Below are 19,493 nucleotides of genomic sequence, written 5' to 3'. Positions count from 1 at the left end.
ATATAGTAAAAAACTATCATATTTAATTTTAGCTATTCTCTTACCTCATTATTAATATCCTATTACAAACTTTATACGACAGTAAATACATAAATTTGTCATTCGTTATTGTGATTAGAATTGATTAGTGAGAAGTAATTTATAGTATGAAATATATGGCATTATTTGTTTATGTTTATGAATTAAATTTTTCTTTACATTTGAAATTTGAATTATATAATAAAAAATAAGGATTATATGTAATAAAAAAGTATAGAAACAATATTTTCAAAGTTACATAATACCATACATAATAATTGCATAATGAAAAATTACAAATGTTTAGTTATGCCTATGTTTAATAAGAACATGAATACAAATACAGTATTTATATAAAATGATATAAAATATTATATATAATCTTTTTTGTGAAAGTTTTTTCTCACAAAGCGAGTTATAGAATGAAAAGTAAATTCTGTTTACATGCTGCCATCTACCTCTGCTGAGAAGACTACATAATTCCTATATGTAGCCAGCAAATTAGTAAAAAAGACATCTGTACTCTTCTATAGCTACTTATTAAATAAATATTCTAATCCTATCAATTATTAACTATTAATTTTTTTATCATTACTTTAATGATTAGATTTATAAAGACTGATTATATCTTCAATTTAAATCCTTAGCTAATTAAAATAAAACTTACTTTTTATTATTTAAATTTTTTTCATTTAAAAATTATATAAAAAAATATGACACTCAGACCATTACAGCATAAGTAATATGCATCATGCAGTTATAGAATAGTATATATTTCATAAAATATCTTAATACCTCATTATAAAATTTTTAAATATTTTTTGTATACGAGCTTAATTAGAGCTTTATTATATTATAAATCAATTGTGCATTCTAGAAAAAAAATATAATTACATATTCAGATTATACAATTTTGTAACTTGAATCGTTTTTAATATTGTTAACATTAGTAACCAACATTGCTAATAATCACTACGGTCGGTAATTTATTAGCAGCAGGTATATTACATATTACTTTGCAATATTTTGATATTATGGTTGTGTTCCAATATTCACTGCCAGAAAATGTATAGTGAAAATTTATAGTGTACGTCACGTAATATTGGAACGCAGCCTATATATATGTATATATACATATACATATATATATATATATATATATATATATATATATATATATATATATATAATGAATTGACAAATGAATTGATTTCAATGATTTATTCTTCTAAAAAAGAATAAATTACTGAAGTCAATTTATTTGTACGCAGATGTAATTTAAATATTGTTTTATTTTTTTAAATGTTACAATAGCAATTTCATATATGGTTTTAACTGTTAATGTTTCATATTATAACACGTTATCGTATTATAATATATTATTTATTGCGCACAATGCATGATGTGCATATCATGCATATGAGATAATGTGTTGATTACAAAGCTTTTAAAAACAATATTTGCGTAATATAAATTATTTATGATATAAGTAGTGATTTAATAGTAATAATGTTTTGAAGTCAATGAGATTCTTACCTCTGATATTCCGAATGTCTTATAGAAATGTTTCATCAGAAAAAAGCAGAAAGAGGTTATTAATAAAATATTTAATAAAAGTCTAACAAAAAAGTTAAAAATTCAAAAATAGTTTAATTAAAATTATATTTTAGACGAATCATTTTTTCTTCTTTCAAAAAAAATATTATAAAGTATATAAAGTATATAAAAAAGTATTTTATTATCTTATTATTATTATAATGTGCGTGTGTATAAATGTATGTGTGTGTGTGTGTGTGTGTGTGTGTGTGTGTGTGTGTGTGTGTGTGTGTGTGTGTGTGTGTGTGTGTGTGTGTGTGTGTGTGTGTGTGTGTGTGTGTGTGTGTGTGTGTGTGTGTGTGTGTGTGTGTGTGTGAAACACATGTCAATGTTCTAACCATAATAAATAAAAATATAATAATAAATATGTAATAATAGTTATAATGTAATAATAAATCATTTTTTTAATTTTAAAAGCTATTTTCATTTAAATATTTATAGAAATTATTGTAAATTTTATATATCATATCATTCTGAATTAAATTTTTAATTTATAAAAATACAAGTGCCACTCGAATTTAAATACAGGGTGTTTCATTTTAATCCGACCAGTCGAATATCTCGAAAACCAAGCCCGGGAGAGAAAAATATTTCAGACAAAAGTTGTTTGGTTTCGAGGGGGCCATAAGATGGTGACAATGATTTGACCTTGAACAGTCATTTGAAGGTCACGTGAAGGTCACTTCAATTTTTTTAAATGGAACACCCTATATATTTTTACACATTCTTGTAGCTTATCTCGAGAGCTTTCCAAAACACTATAATTAAGTACCTTTTCGTTAAGTACTTTTTGAGTTATGAGGCTTGAAATAATTTCTTAATTCTACATAAACCGTAAAATATCTAGTAAAATATTCATTTTTCGATTATCTTACCTTAACATTTTTATGTACAAAATAATGAGAGGAATCAATTGGTAAAGAAAACACATAATTGTTTTGAAGAAAAAATATGTAATTTGCAATTAACAATTCCATATTTTTTCTTAAAAATAACTATGTGTTTTCTTTACACCAATTGATTCCTCTCATTTTTTTGTACGTAAAAGTATTAAGGTAAGATAATCGAAAAATGAATATTTTACTAGATATTTTACGGTTTATGTAGAATTAAGAAATTATTTCAAGCCTCATAACTCAAAAAGTACTTAACGAAAAGGTACTTAATTATAGTGTTTTGGAAAGCTCTCGAGATAAGCTACAAGAATGTGTAAAAATATATAGGGTGTTCCATTTAAAAAAATTGAAGTGACCTTCACGTGACCTTCAAATGACTGTTCAAGGTCAAATCATTGTCACCATCTTATGGCCCCCTCGAAACCAAACAACTTTTGTCTGAAATATTTTTCTCTCCCGGGCTTGGTTTTCGAGATATTCGACTGGTCGGATTAAAATGAAACACCCTGTATATTACATATGTGTGAAATCCGAAATCTCTCCAGAAATACATATATGCATTTTTATATTGTATATATATATATATATATATATATATATATATATATATACACACACACACACACACACATATAGGGTGTTTCCGAGTTAAATGGCCAAACTTAAAATATGAATTCAGGACCTCAAAACAAAAATTTTATCTGGAAGTTTGCTCGCAAACGCTTCGTTGAAGAGATATTGACTTTTGAAGTTATAGAACTATAGGAATAAATGTCGAAATAATTTAGATTTATCCTCTTTATTGCTTTACATTAATCAATTTAATTTAATTATTAAATATTTTGTTCAAAATGATGACCTCCAGCCTGGAGACAAGCATTACACCTATCAATAAGAGAGCGAGTGGCTGACTGACATTGTGCGTCTGAAATTTCTTCCCACGCTTGTACTATTCTCCGTTTTAATGATTGAAAGTCATTAACAGGCACTTCATGTATTTTTTACTTTAGAGCTTTGTATTTCATACAAAAATATCTAATGGGATTAAATTCGGTGAACGCGGAATACATACAGCCATAAGTCCAGCACGACCGATCCATCTTCCAGGAAAATGAACATTAAACCACTGTTGGGAATCTCTACCATATCATTTTTTATTTATTTATTATCAATTCTCTCTTTCTTTTCATTTATACAATATGTAGTAATTATACATACTAGTACAAATATTTACACATAAATAATAGAAAAAATACAAAGTTATGGTATTTTATATGACATTAAGTACATTCAAGAGAAAAATTACAGTTAAATAATTTAACATTATAACATTTAATAAAATAATAGTTTAATCTATTATCTAAAAATTTATTAAAAATTTGTTTATATTCTTTTAAAACTTTTTTTTGGTTCGTTAAATGTTCACTGTATAAATCTGCATTTTAAACCCTAATGAAAAACAATATGAAGGACGTTTCTTCTTACATGCATAAGAACGATTTCACATGCGAGTGAAAAAAAACACATACGGAACATTAAATTTTTTTCTCGAAAAATGAAATATGTATAATCAACATAAAAGACGTAAAGACAAGCATTTATTTGCAGACATTTCATTCTTCTTTTATCGTAATTTATTTTTGCCAAGACTCCAACTTAATAGAAAAAAAATTTTACAAATCAAAATAATAATAATATACGACTTATTAAGCTTAATACACCCCAAATTAGCAAAATCAAGAGAACAGTTGTTAATGTATAATGAGCAATCTTCAGCCTAGAAGAAAGGAAATTTTCTCATTATATATACGTTTTGTGAGATAAAAACTAGAAGCAGAAATATACTCACTTCTTATATTTCACTCTTCCCTTTTCTACAGTCTCTATTGGATCATTAAGTACATATACGCGCATACCAAGAAACAAATACTTAAGATATGATTCCCAGTCTAAATTATCCAAATTAAAGTTGAAAATTTCACGATCAGCTGGATTTATGCGTCCCCAGAGTTTCATAACAGCATCGTTGCGGTATTGCCATTGTTGTGAGGAAAAGTATGACATTACGGAATTAAATTTGTTTATCTTCTCGTAAGTCTTTCGTAGCCTGTAAATTGTAAAATTTATATTTTTGCGGGAATTCTCCATTACATGAAATCGATGAAAATCTTACGTGGGTTTTCGACCGCTAAGAAAAAGCAGAGCATCGACTATGGCAGCAGGAATTTGATGTAAGAATATCACGCAGACATCATTCATGAATTTGTATTTGTTTAACACGTATATATAATACCATACAACATGCGTGCTTACTATTTTCATAGCATGAATCTTATTCAAGTCGAAGAATTTCCCCCAAGTGATGGGATTTTGACATATTGACACATAATTGTAAATTGGCACTCTCTCGGTTTCCGATATTTCTGGATTTGCGTTGTCGATGCTTAATAAAGCATTTCTACAACGAGAAATATATATAACAAATAATAAAATTATGAATTATTATATGTTTTAATATTTTATTTTTTATTATGTAGTAAAATATTAAGGAAAAGGAAATAAATATAACATCTTTTTTACATATGCGACACTTGCTCGAATATTTCTATGTATATCTGTGTATATATATATATAAATATAAAATATGTAATTTGCAATTAACAATTCCATATTTTTTCTTAAAAACAACTGTATGTTTTCTTTACACCAATTGATTACTCTCATTATTTTGTAAAAGTATTAAGGTAAGATAATCGAAAAATGAATATTTTACTAGATATTTTATGGTTTATGTAAAATTAAGAAATTATTTCAAGCCTCATAACTCGAAAAGTACTTAATGAAGAAATACTTTATTATAGTGTTTTGGAAAGCTCTCGAGGCAAGTTATAAGAATATGCAAAAGTATATAGGGTGTCCCATTTAATAAGTTGGAGGTGACCTTCACGTGACCTTCAAACGACTTTTCAAGATAAAACCAATGACACCATCTTATAGCCCCCTTAAAACCATACAACTTTTGTTTAAAACATTCTCACCGAAACCGCTATGGTTTCGAGTTACTTCGATGTCTCAAGTTAAATGGGACACCCTGTATATATATATATATATATATATATATATATATATATATATATATATATATATCTCAATATTTGAATGTATATTATTGCGTCCCGCGATTTCATCTCTGTATGGAAACTATATCGGTCTCTGAGTGGTTGTCTCTGAACGTGTTGTCAAGAGATTTATTTGTAATCAATAACATACATAAAATCCAGAGCAACTATTAAACAACGCAGTCGAGTTTAGGGGACAGCTTCGTTTCTCATATTCGGATATTCTTACTCAGATTACATTAAATTAATAAAGTCACCATTTAATTAGTGTTATTCCAGTATTTGCTCGGGAGAGAGTAATTTGGATTGCGAATCTCGAACGATTGCATAGTGCATTTTGATATATCGAAATTGCAATCCACGGACGCAAAAATATATATGATACGCGTTAATCTTATATGTAAAATACATAAATCAAATATTTTCGGTAATTTTCTTACTTTTTTTTGGCTACGTCCCAACTCGCGACAATGAGATGAGAAATGACGTAATCGGCGGGCACCAATTCTGCTACATATTCAGGTGGGCAATGCATAGTACGTAATAAACCTATGGCAGTATACATAACTGCACCCGCCGCTCCATATACATTGTTAATCCATCCAGGTATTGGCTCTTTTGCCGTTGATATTACAATTGATGGACGTACAATGCAGACTGGAATTTCATTACTGTATTGCCGCACAACATCTTCAGCGATTGCTTTTGTATAGGAGTATGTATTTGGCCATTTACCTATTAATCTGCAAACACATATATCCGATCGGATAAAAGATAGATTATTAAAAAATATTCATAGCACAACTCTTATATCAACCAAACACAAATTATGAGTCGTAAAGTCCGAATTGCAATTTTCCTCTATTTTTGGTCTCAATATTTAATCTAAAATTTACTTTCATATGCATATTATCAAAAGCTCAGCTTTTTATATCTCCAAGTGAAATTGTTTGAGAAAAAAATAAGATCATATAAATTGAACTTATCGAAATCTCTTAAATTCATAAATTTAAGAAAAATGGTACTTGAAAATAGAATCAAAATTTCAAGAAGTATCTATGTATATTACAATTTTTTAAAATGTATATTACAATTTTTTTATATTCTTAAAAAACAAAGTTAAATAAAAAGCATAATATATTTATATTAATAATACAATAGCGAATTTTCGGTTGGATATAATAGTACGCTCTTGGTGCATATTAAAAAACTATAACTAAAATTTATCATAATATAAATAACTGAAATAATAAGATAATGAATATTACGAGTTATTATTGTTATTGTATTGAATGTACACCAGTGCAATACAATAATACATTAGTATGTTCAACCGAATTTATTATATGTTTTTAAATGTATATTAGGAAATACAATATATAGTACATAAGAGAAAAAAAGAGAGAAGGAAAAGAAAAAAGAAAGAAAAACGTTAAAGAGAAATTAAAAACAAATTATGCATACATTGTAATGTTCTGGTAATGTAATAAAATATTTGAGTAAATATATTGAATAACATTTAAATTTTTTAAATTTTTAAAAGAACACTTACGCCGGTGTTAATTTTTCCACCTGTTCATCGTCCAAAATATCGAATAATGTTAAAATTTTATCCGATTCAATAGGTGGAGGATAAAACTTTTCTTCAATCAATTTGTGTATGCAGTGCGAAAATGCGGTAGATATATAAACGAATGCCTAAAAAATAATTGTGTAATCAAAGTCGCATTTTCGCAAAAATGAATCTCGAGTAAAATGAATTTTTTATATACTTTCAAATCTGGCATTTCTTTCGCGAGAAGAAGAAATTGTTCCGTTCCTCTCACGTTTATGTTGATTGCAAGTCGCAAGTGTTCGTTAAATCGTACAGTTGCTGCCCCGTGAAAAATTATATTTGTATCTAAAATACGTTTTCGATTTTCCGGTGACAATCCGAGATCCAATTTGCTTACATCACCTTTTATCATTATTACTTTGGTGCTAAAATTGGGCTGCTCTTTTTTTAGTTTGTCATAAACCTAAAAAAATTAAAAAATCAAATATAGAGTGTACATCTCTTTTTTTTTAATTATACAAATATTTTTTTTGTATTACAGGTTTGTTGAAGTGTTGTTGGAACCGCTGTTCTGGTGATTTTTCTTTCTTTGCTCTCATTAATACGTAAATCTTCTCTATATCTGGGCAACATCTATATATATATATATGAATGTTTTATCTGTTTTTAATGAAATTTTTGGCATGTATTTATACGTGATTTATATGATATATAGCTTTAACTTGTTGATATCTTAATAATTATATTAAACATTATAATAGAGAAATATCCCCCAAAAAAGGAATATTTTAGAAAAATCCGTTCAAGTTTCAATTTGTTAAAAATATAGCGATAGATATATAATATGACGATAGAGTGAGGGGATTACGTGATTCTAGTAATGCACTAGCTATTATAAAAGAAGAATTTTATAAAAATCGAAGATCTATTTGATATTACATTTAAGCTTTAATAAAACATTTTGCATTTTGTTAGTACATTGTATTGAAGATTTTCATTTTTATGAAAAAGAATACTTACCGCAATAATTTTTCTATTAGAAGTATACCGAGGAAACCGGAAGTACCTGTTATAAGAATGTTACAACCCGCGAAAAATTGAGGAATTTCACTTTGATAATGGCTAGTGTCTAACGAATCTGACATATCTAACATTTCCTCAATGTAGTTTTTATTTTCTGCCATTTTTGGATCTCTTTGTTCTATGTAGCAAGAGTTTTCATAAATGTTTTGCAATTCTAACCTTTATGAAGCCAGAATAAAAATTCACAGTATCCAATAAATAACTTGGACGATACTTAATCACTATTTTAATGAACTGATGAATTATATAGTTTTTTATATAATTTTAATTTTCGCAATGTATGTACGTAGTGTTTTCTAGAATGTTTCTTAAGATATATCTAGAATCCTTTTCATTGAGATATAACCATATAAAGAATCGATAAATGTTAAATATAATAATTATTACAACAAAGTAACTATAGAGAGTCTCGTGGTAGACGCGACGACAATTGCACCTCTACTGACAGTAAGATAAGAAATTACAGGAGTATAAAAGATTGAAAGGCAAAAAGAAGGGAAACATTAACTTTTTTAACATTGAATAAATGTATATTAAACGCAAGAGAACGCAAGAAAAGAATACTCAATTTAAAGGAATGAAAGCGAGGAACCTACACAATGGCTATCGAATTTTAATGATTATTGTGACTAAGCAAAAGAATCTTATATATACTTGTCTGTATGTATGTATGTGTATGTATGTACATATATATATATATATATATATATATATATATATATATATATATATCTTATAATTTAAATTTTTTATTTAAAAAGAATTACTTATAATTTAGCTGAAAATGCAATAAAAGTTTTACATTTTTATAAAATATTCTTATTACCAATAAATTATTTAATTATTTTATGATTTAATCATTTTTTATATGCAGAATAAATTTTTTTTTCAATATCAGTTAATATATTCTAAAAATTTACATGAAATCAATTGAACGTAATAGTATAAGAATTGAAAATAAATATTCAGATTTTATAGTTATGTACATCTTTAATCGTTCTTAACATTGTTAATATTAACATTGTTAACATTATTAACATTATTATGCTAAAAATTATTATTTTTACGAAAAATCATACGAATATTAAATAATTTACTAGCGATAGATATGTTGTATATTGTTGCTTAGCATTATTTTGCTTACACACACACACACACACACACACGCGCGCGCGCGTACACACGCTCGGATCCTAATAAAAAGTATATATTACGCTATATATACAATAGTATTATTTTTAGTCTTAAATTTTTATATATTGTTCTCTTATTAATTAAAAACGTTATGCACATTATTCATCTCTTATATCCCTAAATGATTCACTCTGAAGTTTTCAACTTGTTAAACTTCATATATCCGAATAATAAATATATATATATATATACGGTGTGGCTATAAAGTTTTAGGACTATCTCTACCAAAAATAAAGAAGTCATTATATTTTCACACACAATATTATTATTTATTTTTCAATATGTATATTCCTTCTAATACCACACAGAACTTGGCGCGCTCCTCCAGCTTATATAAAGCGTTCTGAAAATACGGAATTGGGACGCTGTTTAATTGTCTTGTAACATTGCTTTGAATCTGCTTCACAAAATTTCGTTAAATCGGCTTTCTTTAGTTTAAGTTCGGGAGAAAGAAAATTATTATAGCGTCATGCGCCGGAGCGTCATGGAGCAGAAACCAATCACCATTCCTTTTCATCTCAGGTCGTAAACACACGGCTGACTATTCCATGACGGTCTTGTAAAATTTAATTAATTATTGTTCCTTGTGGAACAAATTCTTTGTTAATTATGCCTTTCACATCAAAAAAAGCAATGATCATTGTTTTTATTCTTGACTTTTAGAATCGGAGTATCTTCGCTTTTAGTGAATTTTTTCCAACCCTTTCTGCATTTTTTTATCATTTCATTTGTTTCTATAATAATTTTGTCCAGTTTTACACAAAACTTGATTGCATACTATTGCTTGATAAATGCTCTCATGACGAGACAAAACAAACTCGTCACACAAAACAGGTTTGAATATGAATTGTACTGAACCAATATTGATAAAATATTAATAAAATATTGATAAAATTTAATAGAGGCATAGTTAAAAGATTAATACAAGAGATTTCAAGTGACGAAAAATAGGTGTGGCTGTTTGGGCACGTTTTATAAAATTAGTTTTAAAACTTTATAGCCAGACCATAATAATATTCAGAGAAGTTGTTTAAGTATTCATATATAAATAGCTTTATACTATAATTTTTAAATAAAAAACATTTCTCAACAAAACGATTTCATATATATTATGCTTTTACTTAAAAATTATAGTATAAAGTTATTTATATATGAATACTTAAACAACTTCTCTGAATATTATTTATTTTTAATTAATAATAATTATGAATAATGTTAAAACAAGTCATAAAAATAAAAATAAAATTATGTTTCAAGATTAATAACTTAAGCAAAAACTTCATATATTTTAATACAAGAATTTTATTCGATTTTATATAAATCTTCAGAAATTCTATTTAAATATTTTTATTATACAAATTATTTGTAAGTTGTATACTTAAAATGTACCGCGTGTTTGATTTTATTAAAAAACGAATTGCTAAAAACAAAAATAATGTGCCTTATGTACTTGAAAAAAATATAATAAGTTAACTTCAGTGATCTACATTTTTCCATGAATATTTTTTTCTCATTTAAAATTTGTGTATCCATTTAAAAAATTTTTTAAATAAATATATTCTAATATACATAAATATTTATTTATATAAGTTTTCTCTCTCTCTCTCTCTCTCTCTCTCTCTCTATATATATATATATATATATATATATATATATATATATATACATATATATATATATACATATATATAAATGATTTATAATATAAACATTTATTTAAAAAAGATTTTTTCAAATGTACACAAATTGTAAATGAGAAAAAAAAATAAAATTAAACTAAAGGAAAAAAAGCAGATCACTAAAATTAACTTATTTGTACGTAGTTTAATTTAAATGGTGCTTCATTTTGTATAAAACATTATGAAGTGCTAATTCCACATTATATCGTGCAATAATATATTATTATAATTGTTCATATTGCAACATAGCAAAATATATTATTGATCGACAAGGATATTGTAAAAACAGCATTTGCATAGCATAAATTGTGTTGTGACATACATGATGATTCAGGAATAATAATGTTTTTACGAAGTCAATGACATTCTCACCTCTGACATTCCGGATGTTTTATAAAATACGTCAGAAAAAAACTGAAGTCATTTAATGACAATCTAAAAAAGATAATAATTTAAGAACATTTCGATAAAATTATATTTCTGACGAATAATTTTTTCTTCTTTTAATAAAAAATGTAATAATATCTTATTATGATAATGATATGTGTCAAGCATCTATATTAACCTAATAATATGTTAGTATATAATCAAATGTTTCAATAATATCCTTAAAATTCTATTGCAAATTTTATATATTATATGATATATTATTATATATGAACATTATTAAGAAGAATTTAATGTTATAAAAACATAAATGTGTCACACAAATTAATATATGTATGAAATTCAAAATCTAGAAGTATGTATACATTTTTATATATACTTTTTTTTACACAAAAGATATAATTCTTAACAAAATAAATTGAAAATAAAAAAAATAAAATATAATGTAATATTCCATAGTTTTCTTTTATTATTTCCTTTTTCTTTTTTTTATTTTCATGTAGTAAATGTGATAATTATACATATGTCAAGTTCCTAGATGTATTAATAAAAAAACTTACATATGAATAATAGAAAATATATAATAATAGAAAAAATACAAAGCCACTAAACAATACAAAGTTAGCAAGCAATGTATCAAATACGATGTTGAAACAGAAAAAAATTATTACAATTAGTTATACTGTTACAATTTTTATTACAACTTACACACAGTTATTACAATTAGTTATATATTATAACATTTAATAAAATATAATAACTTAATTTTTTATTTAAATATTCATTAAAAATTTATTTATATTCTTTTTAAAACTTTTTTTAAGAAATCCATTATATCATTTCAAACTCTAATGAAAAACAACATCAAGAATGTCATTTCTTAAGTACATAACTACACTGAGAAAAATCGTTTGATTGTACCAACAAGACGTATATAATTGAAGGCATTTTGGTTAAATCAAACAAGAATTTCTAATTATCATGATAAGACTTGATTTTTTATAACTAGAACGTTTAATAGATTTTACTATAAGGATCTGGTTAATATTTTCTAGTTGAATCTATAAAATATCTTGTTACATTAACTTCTTTGCTTGCCGCTAGACGGCGAGCCACTCTTAACTTAACTCGTATTCAATATTTGCCATGAAATGTATATAAAGAACTAGTATTAACATTAAATCCAAGGCATATTTTTTTCTCTTACGAGCAGTAGTACCAGAAAGAAGGCGCTAGCTCTCTGATTGTGTGTGTTTGAGCTCCTCTTCTTGCATCACTGTTTTATCAGTTTAATTTCTAACAAACTGAATTTAAAATAATTTATTCAATAATCTGGATTGAATTTATCCAATAATCTTGTTGGAATTCAGAATATTAAACAGACTTTTGAAATTAGATGGAAAACATTTTAGACGACTTGGTGCTGGTGAGTTTAGTATTATTAACCAGAAAATTTGGTAAATTTAACAGGAAGAAATTAATCAGAATCATCTGGAAAGAGTTCTGGTTCGTCCATTTTCCAACAGATATACTGGTTGAATCTACCAGAATTCTAATTAATGCAACCAGATATTTTTCTCAGTGTAGTGATTATGCAAGAATGAGAAAATAGCATATGTCATTAATTTTTTTCTCGAAATGTATATAGAATGTAGTACAGTCAATGTAAAAGATGTAAAAACAAGGATTTATTTGTGATCATTTCTTCTTTTATCGTGATTTACTTTTGTTAAGACTCTAATAAAAGTAAATCACGATAAAAGAAGAAATGATCACAAATAAATCCTTGTTTTTACATCTTTTACATTGACTATATTACATTCTATATACATTTCGAGAAAAAAATTAATGACACATGCTATTTTCTCATTCTTGCATAATCACTAGTTATGTACTTAAGAAATGACATTCTTGATGTTGTTTTTCATTAGAGTTTGAAATGATATAATGGATTTCTTAAATAAAGTTTTAAAAAGAATATAAATAAATTTTTAATAAAAAGGGAAATTTTACAAATCAAAATAATGATATTATGCGAATTATTATACTTATAATGCCCCATACTAGCAAAATCGAAAGAACAGTTATTAATGTATAATGAGCAATTTTTAATCTGGAAAAAAGGAAATTCATTATAAGTACGTTTTACAAGATAAAAACTATAATAAAAATTCACGCAGAAGCAAACTTACTTTCTATATTTTGCTCGTCCTTCTTCTAGAGTCTCCATTGGATCATTAATTAAGTATACGCGCATACCAGGAATCATATGTTTAAGATATGATTCCCAGTCCAAATTATCCATGTTAAAATCAAACATTTCGCGATCAGCTAGATTCATACGTTCCCAGAGTCTTATAACGGCATCATTAGAGAACTGCCATTGTTGTGAGGAAAAGTATAATAATACAGAACTAAATTTGTTTATTTTCTTATAAGCCTGTAGTAGTCTGTAAATTGTAAAAAAAATCTGTATTTCTGCGGAAATTCTTTATCATATTGTAGATGAAATTGGTGAAAATCTTACATGGGTTTTCGACCGCTAAGAAAGAGCAGAGTATCAACTATTATAGCAGGTATTATATGTAAGAATATTACGCAGATATCATGCATGAATTTGTATTTGTTTAGCACAAACATATAATACCATATTACATGCGTGCTCGCTGCTTGCATGCCATAAATCTTATTCAAATTCATGAATCTCCTCCAAGTGATGGGATTTTGACATGTTGACACATAATTATAAATGGGCACTCTCTCGGTTTCTGGTATTTCTGAATTCGCATGTTCAATGCTTAGTAAAGCATTTCTATAATGTAAAATATATATTACAGATAATAAAATTTAGAAGTATTGTATGCTCTAGAATCTTATTTTTTGTTGTATATAATAAAATATTAATAAAAATTATACAATAAGGAGGTTAGAGAGAGAGAGAGAGAGAGAGAGAGAGAGAGAGAGAGAGAATAAGTACATTTTTTAAATTTGTATTAACATTTAGACTTCCAATTATCTTAAAAAAAAAAAAAAAAAAAAAAATATATATATATATATATATATATAAAATTTTAATCTTAATTAATATAAATTATTATAATATTTATATTATTATAATAAACCAATCTTACATATATCTGAAATAAATCTCCTTTTGATAATATAATCTTACTTCCTTTTGGCGATGTCCCAACTCGCGACGACAAGATGAGAGATGACGTAATCGGCGGGCACCAATTCTGCTACATATTCAGGTGGGCAATACAAAGTACGTAATAAACCTAGGGCAGCACCCATGACTACGCCTGCTGCTCCATATACATTGTTAATCCATCCAGGCATTGGCTCCTTTGCCGTTGATATTATAATTGATGGACGCACGATGCAGGTTGGAATTCCAATACTATACTGCCGCACAGCGTCTTCAGCAATTGCTTTTGTATAGGCATATGTATTCGGCCATTTACCTATTAACCTATACATTCAATCAATACAAGATAAAGATTATAAATAATACTCATAGTATTATTATATCAACCGAACATAAATTACAAGTGAAAAAGCCTAAATCACACATTGCCTTTTGTTTTTAATCTCAATATTCAATCTAATATCTACTTTCCTATTTTATGCATATTGCAAAAGCTCTGTTTCTTTTATATCTTCAAGTGAAACTGCTCGAAGAACAAAATAAGATTTGAATTTATACATAAATTAAACTCATCGAAATCTATCTAAATATGATAAAAATTGAGATTGAAAATGCAAACAACATTTCGAGAAATATTTAAATGTATATTACAAATTCTTTATATTCTCAAAAAAGCTGAAGTTAAAAGTATATTTACATTAATAATATAAGTTTTTATATATATATATATATACAGGGTGAGTCAAAAGTATGTTTTAAAAATTTGTGAGCGTGTTCCTGGATAAAAAGGAAGAACAAATGTTCATATGAACATATGGTCGCAAATGCTTTGTTGTCGAGATAATGGACATAAATCAGCAGTATCAAATAATGCTTTATTTGAACGTTTACAATTTTGTTATTGTTTGTTTTTTTTGTTTTTTTGTTTTTTTTGGTTGGTAGTGTGGTTTGGTTTGGTTGGGTGGGGGGGGGGGTAGGGGGTGGGGGGACATGTAGAACATCTCTTATAAACAACAATAACAAAATTGTAAACGTTCAAATAAAGCATTATTTGATACTGCTGATTTATGTCCATTATCTCGACAACAAAACATTTGCGACCATATGTTCATATGAACATTTGTTCTTTCTTTTTATCCAGAAACACACTCACAAATTTTTAAAACATACTTTTGACTCACCCTGTATATATATATATATATATATATATATATATATATATATATACATATATAAACTTATAAAAGAAAAAATAAAAGACCAAAAAAAAAGAGAATTAAAAACAAATTATGCATACATTGTAGTGTTCTGGTAATGTAATAAAATATTTGAGTAAATATATTGAATAACATTTAAATTTTTAAATTTTTTAAAAGAACACTTACGCCGGTATTAATTTTTCCATCTGTTCATCGTCTAAAATATCGAGTAATGTTAAAATTTTATCCGTTTCAATAGGTGGAGGATAAAACTTTTCTTCAATGAATTTATGTATGCAGTGCGAAAATGCAGTAGATATATAAATGAATGCCTGAAAAATAATTGTGTAATCAAAGGCGCATTTTTATAATCATAAAAATAAATCTCGATTAAAATAATTTTTTTATATACTTTCAAATCTGACATTTCTTTCGCGAGGAGAAGAAATTGTTTCGTTGCTCTCACGTTTATATTCATTGCAAGTCGTATGGATTCGTTAAATCGTACAGTCGCTGCCCCATGAAAAATTATATTTGTATCTAAAATACGTTTTCGATTTTCTGGTGACAATCCGAAATCTAATTTGCTTATATCAGCTTCTATCATTATTACTTTGGCGTTAAAATTGGACTGTTCTTTTTTTAATTTATCATAAACCTATAAATCCAAAATATAAAAAAATCACATAGTGTATACACACAATTTCTTTTATTTAATTACATAAATATTTTCTTTATATTTACAGGGCTGTTGAAATGTTCTTTAAATCGCTGGTCTGGTGATTTTTCTTTCTTTGTCCTCATTAATATGTACATCTTCTCTATATCTGGACAGCATCTATGGATGTTTTTTCCATTTTCAATAAAATTTTTGGCAAGTAGTTCGTGATTATAATTTTGAGTTGTTAATATGGTAATATGGTAAAAATTTTATTATATTACATTAAATATATTAGAATTTTGTCGCTAAAAAATGTATATTTTGGAAAAATCCACTTTTGTAGGTCAGTTTTTAATTTGTTAAAAATAGTGTAATTTAACGATAGAAATTATATTCGAGTAATGCGCAAAATTAAAAGAAAAATTATTTAACTTTTGTATGAAATGCCCGAAGAATTATTTCATATTATGTTTATGTCTCAATATTATTTTACACATTGTTTGTACAATGCATTAAGTAAGTTATCATATGAAAAAAAGAATGTACTTACCGCAATAATTTTTCTATTAGAAGTGTACCAACGAAACCGGAAGCACCTGTTATAAGGACATTACAACCCGCAAAGAATTGAGGAATTTCACTTTGATAATGACTTGTGCTTGGATAATCCGAATCCATATTCAACATGTCCTCAATGTAAGATTTTTTTTGTGTCATTTCGTTCTTTTACGTAGTAAAAAGTTTTTATCAATTTTTACAATTCTAATTCTTATGAAGACAGAATAAAAATTAATGATTTCCAATAATACTTAATCACTTTTTTATATGATATATAATTATATAGTTTTCTTTCAATTTAATTTTTGCAATGTATAGATATGCTTTTTTTAAATGTTGCTTAAGATATATCTAGAATATTTTTCCTTCCATCCTAGATATTTAAAGAATCGATGAATATTAACTAGTTACTACAAGAAAATAACGATAGCGCTTTCGTGGTAAACTCAACAACAATTGCGTTTCTACTGACTATAAAATAAGGAAATGCGAGAGTATATAAAGGTAATTCAAGGATAAAAGGAAGGGGAATATTTATTCTTTAACATTGATTATGCATTTTGAACGTAACAAAAGAGAATGCTAATTTATAGGAATGAAAGTGAGATAATTACATTGGCCATCGTATTTTAAAGATTTCTATGACGAAGCAAGAAATCTTACACATAGATATCTTAGACATATACATGTATATATATACATATATATATATATATATATATATATATATATATATGTCTTATATTTTATAAACTTCTAATTTAAAAATTTATTATTTATTATTTGTATTACATTCTTGTCTTTTTTAAATAAAAAAGCATAATATATGCTGAAATTACACATTATTATTGTCCATCTTTAAACTCAATACCAAATATATAAAGCACAACTAATCTTCACAAGATATTTTCTCAAATGCGTATCGGAATGACAAACAATACTCAATTAAAATCATTACAACGGAATTAGACGGAATAGACGGTTAGACGCGCATTTATATCTCTGGACTCTAGATATAAATGCGCGTCTAACCGTCTATTCCGTCTAATTCCGTTGTAATTATTTTTAATTGAGTATCGTTTGTCATTCCGATACGCATTTGAGAAAATATCTTGTGAAGATTAGTTGTGCTTTATATATTTGGTATTGAGTTTAAAGATGGACAATAATAATGTGTAATTTCAGCATATATTATGCTTTTTTATTTTAAAAAAGACAAGAATGTAATACAAATGCAAAATAAGATTTGTGCCGTATACGGAAAAGATTTAATAAATGAGCGAACGTGACGAAAGTGGTTTGCCAGATTCTATACCGGAAATTTTGATCTTGATAATGCACGCTCAGAATGGCCGGTTGATGTTGATGATGATAAAAATGATAAAGATTAATTAAAAACAACTCACTTACACGAATTGAATTTTTTTGATTACGGAGATTCTTAAAATATTATAAACAGCCGTAAACATTTACACAAGCTTGGATACGTAAATCTAAATACGTAAACTTCTTAATGTTTGGGTATAGCATAATTTATGCGATACCCAACAAAAAATTTAATGAAACAAATTTAAACCATAATTTATTTAATTTAATCATTAACTCATATCAAAACTTTTGTCTATCTTTTCGTTATTTTCTTTAGAATATTTAGCGAAATATGTCAAAATTTTATTCAGTTCTATTCTCTTTCTCTTAAAATAGAGAAGGACAGAATCGATAAATTTATTAATGATTCTGGTCATAATAGTTTGTGTTAAAATAAGCTTTATAATTGTCTTTCATTATTAATAATAAATATCTCATAATTATCTTTCATAAACCATGTCTAGTTTGAAAATTTATAATTCTGAATTTAGAATTCTGTTTCTTATATATGTATTTTCGCGTAATATAATAAGATATTTTCTATCTTATTTCCGATTATATATTTTATATTAAATTTTGTATTATATTTCTTTTGAAATTTTGTAATATGATTTATAATATATTTTGTAATTAATTATTATATTATATAACTATTATATTTTATAATTCTATTTTATATTTTATTTTATAAAGTAAAATAAGAAGATCTTTTAAAGCAGGTATGGCTATATGATGTGCATTCGATGAATTCGGATATATCTACTTTAAACTGACAAACAGCTGACGCACGTATGATGTATGCTCGATAAATTCAAGCATATCTGCTTGAATAGATTTGCGGTTACAATGTAGGCTCGATATATTTCGACGCATCGACTTTAAATAGATATGTGATAGGATTCTATTAGATTTTATATTATTCTATTCACATTATTGTCACATATTTAGAGAACTGATATAAAAATTTGTATTTATAACAAAACACAATAAAAGATTAAACTGTTTTAATAAATTGTCCAAAGTGCGAAT

The 19,493-nt window shown here is 26.1% G+C and overlaps 2 protein-coding genes across 4 annotated transcripts; both read right to left on the bottom strand.

Annotated features, from left to right (window-relative positions):
* Nucleotides 1-3,783: 3,783 nt before the first annotated feature.
* On the bottom strand, nt 3,784-8,810 carry LOC145972993 (fatty acyl-CoA reductase wat-like). The gene is made up of 8 exons (XM_083102094.1): nt 8,205-8,810; nt 7,724-7,817; nt 7,402-7,647; nt 7,182-7,327; nt 6,070-6,372; nt 4,684-4,968; nt 4,360-4,617; nt 3,784-4,287 (listed from the first exon to the last, which is right to left on the bottom strand). Exons 1-8 carry the CDS (start codon nt 8,366-8,368, stop codon nt 4,191-4,193), a joined length of 1,593 nt encoding a protein of 530 aa, XP_082958220.1. The 5' UTR covers nt 8,369-8,810; the 3' UTR covers nt 3,784-4,190.
* Nucleotides 8,811-11,271: 2,461 nt separating this feature from the next.
* Nucleotides 11,272-17,554, bottom strand: LOC145972992 (fatty acyl-CoA reductase wat). 3 transcript variants are annotated; one of them, XM_083102091.1, is made up of 8 exons: nt 17,089-17,554; nt 16,622-16,715; nt 16,290-16,535; nt 16,064-16,209; nt 14,700-15,002; nt 14,055-14,339; nt 13,720-13,977; nt 11,272-11,575 (listed from the first exon to the last, which is right to left on the bottom strand). In XM_083102091.1, the coding sequence occupies exons 1-8, from the start codon at nt 17,253-17,255 to the stop codon at nt 11,509-11,511; spliced, it is 1,566 nt and encodes a 521-aa protein (XP_082958217.1). In that variant the 5' UTR covers nt 17,256-17,554; the 3' UTR covers nt 11,272-11,508. The 3 variants fall into 3 exon arrangements, with proteins under 3 accessions (XP_082958217.1, XP_082958219.1, XP_082958216.1); XM_083102093.1 differs by lacking the exon at nt 11,272-11,575 and adding an exon at nt 13,299-13,640 and having other exon boundaries at nt 16,344-16,535; XM_083102090.1 differs by lacking the exon at nt 11,272-11,575 and adding an exon at nt 13,300-13,640.
* Nucleotides 17,555-19,493: the final 1,939 nt, after the last annotated feature.

The sequence above is a fragment of the Camponotus vicinus genome, unplaced genomic scaffold, assembly GCF_025532165.1.
Source record: "Camponotus vicinus isolate PSW18456_S1 unplaced genomic scaffold, iyCamVici1.0 SCAF_6, whole genome shotgun sequence".
Lineage (NCBI taxonomy): Eukaryota > Metazoa > Arthropoda > Insecta > Hymenoptera > Formicidae > Camponotus > Camponotus vicinus.
Note: the sequence above shows the minus strand (reverse complement) of the source record. Positions and strands in the feature narration are given on the sequence as shown.

Excerpts from the sequence above, each read along its gene's own strand:
- LOC145972993 (XM_083102094.1), bottom strand. The coding sequence starts at position 8,368 with ATGGCAGAAAATAAAAACTACATTGAGGAAATGTTAGATATGTCAGAT. Across the intron at positions 7,648-7,723 it reads AACAACACTTCAACAAACCT|GTTTATGACAAACTAAAAAA; the intron begins GTAATACAAAAA and ends TAATTTTTTTAG. Across the intron at positions 7,328-7,401 it reads AAGAAATGCCAGATTTGAAA|GCATTCGTTTATATATCTAC; the intron begins GTATATAAAAAA and ends ATTATTTTTTAG.
- LOC145972992 (XM_083102090.1), bottom strand. The coding sequence starts at position 17,255 with ATGACACAAAAAAAATCTTACATTGAGGACATGTTGAATATGGATTCG. Across the intron at positions 15,003-16,063 it reads ATGGAAAAATTAATACCGGC|GTTAATAGGTAAATGGCCGA; the intron begins GTAAGTGTTCTT and ends TTGAATGTATAG. Across the intron at positions 14,340-14,699 it reads TGGGACATCGCCAAAAGGAA|AAATGCTTTACTAAGCATTG; the intron begins GTAAGATTATAT and ends TTTACATTATAG.